At 45.0% G+C, this 3,261-nt stretch overlaps 1 protein-coding gene across 1 annotated transcript; it reads right to left on the bottom strand.

Annotated features, from left to right (window-relative positions):
• Window positions 1-342: 342 nt before the first annotated feature.
• Window positions 343-970, bottom strand: FERD3L (Fer3-like bHLH transcription factor). The gene has a single exon (XM_011973901.1). It carries the CDS (start codon window positions 915-917, stop codon window positions 417-419), a length of 501 nt encoding a protein of 166 aa, XP_011829291.1. The 5' UTR covers window positions 918-970; the 3' UTR covers window positions 343-416.
• Between the last annotated feature and the right edge of the window lie 2,291 nt (window positions 971-3,261).

Consider the following 3,261-nt stretch of genomic DNA (forward strand, 5'->3'; position numbering starts at 1 on the left):
TTAAAAAGTAAGAATTTCTACTTTATTATCTCTATGAAAAAAAAAAGTAAAGAGGAGAGGTTAGATTCTATAGAAGCTCCAAAGTCTGCCATTTGCGAGGAGGGTTCTCTTCCCACCCACCTAGCCCACGGAAGCTCTTAGGAGCAGCCTGGACGGCCCGGACTCATCCTCTCGCGCTCTGACATCCCCGCTCGCCCCTGACCCCGACTTCACTTAGGGCGGTCGCATAGATATGAACTCTACAACAGCCACTCTGCTCGGGGACTTTGGGGATCTTACAATCTCGAAACCGACCTCCAGAAGGCCAGACGTTCTGTCTTGGGGCGTCCCTCCTGGCCCTTTAGCCTCACCCAGTACCCGGTCCTGACACACCCCAGCACTACCAGACCAGGAAGGGCAGACTCTCCCCACCCGGTTCAGCCGCTTTCCTTCTTCTCACAGCTCTCCAAGAGCTCGGTCATGAAGGAGATGTAGACGATGGCCAGGCGGAGGGTCTCGATCCGGGACAGCCTTTTCTCGTAAGCAAACGTGGGCACCTTCCTCCGCAGCTGGTCAAAGGCCTCGTTGAGGTTGAACATTCGCTTCCTTTCGCGGATGTTGGCGGCCTGGCGCTGGGCGTAGGTGATCACCCTTTTCCTCTTGGGGCGGCCTAATAGGGAGACGCCTCTCCCGCGCTCCTCTTCCTCCTCCTCTTCTCCGTCCCCCTGGTCCACTTCGCACTCCTCTTCTTCTGGGTCCCCCTCTTGAAACCGCGCCATCCTCCTGGGTCTTCCTTCTCGGAGCGCAAGGGCTGGATCCCCAAAGGAGACCCCGGGTGCGAAGTCGCAGAGGAGAGGGCGTCCCGGGGAGGCCAGGGACAGGTCTGCGACGAAGTCCAGCACCGTAGCGTCCACGCAGCTCTCTGGATAGGCCGCCATCGCTTCGGCTTGGCCCTGCCTCTCATCAGTTTTCCGCAGGGAGGGGCGAGGCTGCTGGTGGAGATTCTTAACAGCCTTGAATCTGATGGGGCACCATCACCGAAGGGCCAGGGAACATTAAATATTTATAACTGAGCTGATAACAGGATTAGTCGCACCGATAAGAAATGCTCTGACAACGTCCCTTCTCTCGAAGCTTATGGAAGATGACAAGCTTGAGCACGCATGGAAGACTCAAAGGGACAGGCCTCCAGTTCTGAGATCCTTTTCTCTGCGCCACCCGGGACAGTTCCTTGTTGGCAACAACCCCCAGCTCTTACCTGCTGTGCTTTTTGTGTCTGTCTTCACCCCTGCAGCCAACTAATGTTCTCCGGGCTCCTTATCTCGTGTAGTTCTTTAATTTCGTGTTGGATTTTCAAAGCGAGGATGTTTTCCACGGCGATGGCTTCTCCTTGACTTCAGGGTAGGAGTCTTGAATCTTGCCACCATCTGCCAATGGATGTGGAGCAAGTGCATGTGCTTTTAATGATGTCCTGAAGAGGGGCCCTGCCTGCCTGGGATCGAGGGGAGCTGTTTGTCTGGTATCCCAGTGCAGCGGCTGCTGAAAGGCAAGACCTTCCATTAGCTTAAGTAAGCATGGCAGGGGGGCCGAGAGTGCATTCCCCAGAGTCGCTGTTGGAACCGGCTTTCTTTTTCTTTCCAGGGCATCGCAAACAGCTCTCCTGCCACGTTACAAACCCTTGCTTCTAAAGTCTGTTTGGATGCAATCAGCCTAACAATTGAGATACTTGACTTTCCTTTCCCTACCTTTACCTCCTGCTCATATAAAATAGAGGATTTTATTCCAAGAGGAAACGTTATGACGGCAATAAAATGACAAATTTAAGCTCAGGACATTTTCTGTGCTCGGGCTTTGCTGTATACTTTTCAGTGTGGGGGACAAAGCAAACTCTCCCCACAAACAAAACCACTTCAAGCTCTTTTCAGAAATGCGATTTGCCCTTGATAAGCCAAAGAGTCAATCAGTTCACCCTCTGCTGAGGAGTCTTCGGACTTTTAAATTGCGGATCGAGTATTTGTCCCTGAACAAAGAAAAAAACCTAACACTTCCATCTGGCTTATTTTCCTCATTGATTTGTATTGTCCTACAGTAAGATTTAAGAGCAGAAACAATGACTTATTGAATTATATTTAAAGGAGCTTTTTGATTATCGTTAGATCGTTGAGATAAGAAAAAGATTTTAAATTTGGCATAATAAAAATAAGAGTTTACTCATTTTATATTATCTCTAGTATCCCTAATATTTTTTTTAAAAAGGGTCCTTTTTCTTTGTTTGTCAATAACTATATTTACTTAATTATTCAGTAACGTGTAAAGATTTATTTAAAAGACCCATTGGGTCAAAATGACAGATTAGAAGATAATTTTAAAGGTAGATTAGAAGAAATAGCCTAAAAAGATGAATGTGGAAACATCTCGGTTCAAAAGAGAACCGCCCAGGACATCAGTCCGTATTAAGGGGTAAGTTGTGGCTAAGATGGTTCACTCAGTACATTGGACAGCTCCCAGAAACCAGAAACCTCCTGTTTCTAACAGGTAATCTCAATTCATTTTCTTCTTCCTAGCCTCTCTCTGTGTAATCAGAACAGTATAACCTTGAATTCTTCTTCTTTTAACCCATTTGTGTCTGGTGTCTCTGGATCTTCTAAGAGATTTTATCTTCTTTTGCTTGTGTTTACTGTTCATTCTCCAATTTGCATTGTGATAACTCAGGCAGAGAATAATTGAAATTTGTGATCCTGGAAGATGTTAATGAGAATAGATCTTTGGTTATTACTTAGTTGATTTTTGCTAAGCTTCTTTCAAAGGGAAGGCTGAAAAATAAAAACTCATAGGATTGTCAACAGTGGCTATGAAACTGGTAAATGGGAGAACTGATTTTTGTTTCAAAAAAGTAGTAACATGCTCTCTAACCCTTGTTTAAATTAATATGTTATTAAATATTGGGCAAATTTATTGTTGATTTTTAAATTATGTTAAATGCTTCTCAGTGACTTATTTTTTATTCATTTACAACCTATCTGCAAGTGTATTAAACACCTCAGTCAACTGAGAATCTAGTTTCACAATATAATACATTGGAAAACTTAATGAAGGAAAATATGGTTGATATTTACATTTAAAATTTCAGAAAATGGAGGTCAGAAGCTTTCACAAGACTAAAGAGATAGTTTCATTGAACCAAACTCCTTTATGATTTTAGCCAAGGGAATGTATCTTTCTTCCTTTCCTTTCTTCCTTCCTTCCTTCTTTCCTTCCTTCCTTCCCTCCCTCCCTCCCTCC

This window comes from Mandrillus leucophaeus, unplaced genomic scaffold (genome assembly GCF_000951045.1).
Source record: "Mandrillus leucophaeus isolate KB7577 unplaced genomic scaffold, Mleu.le_1.0 Scaffold140, whole genome shotgun sequence".
Lineage (NCBI taxonomy): Eukaryota > Metazoa > Chordata > Mammalia > Primates > Cercopithecidae > Mandrillus > Mandrillus leucophaeus.

Bases quoted from the DNA above. Each gene is read 5' to 3' on its own strand.
- FERD3L (XM_011973901.1), bottom strand. From the start codon at position 917: ATGGCGGCCTATCCAGAGAGCTGCGTGGACGCTACGGTGCTGGACTTC.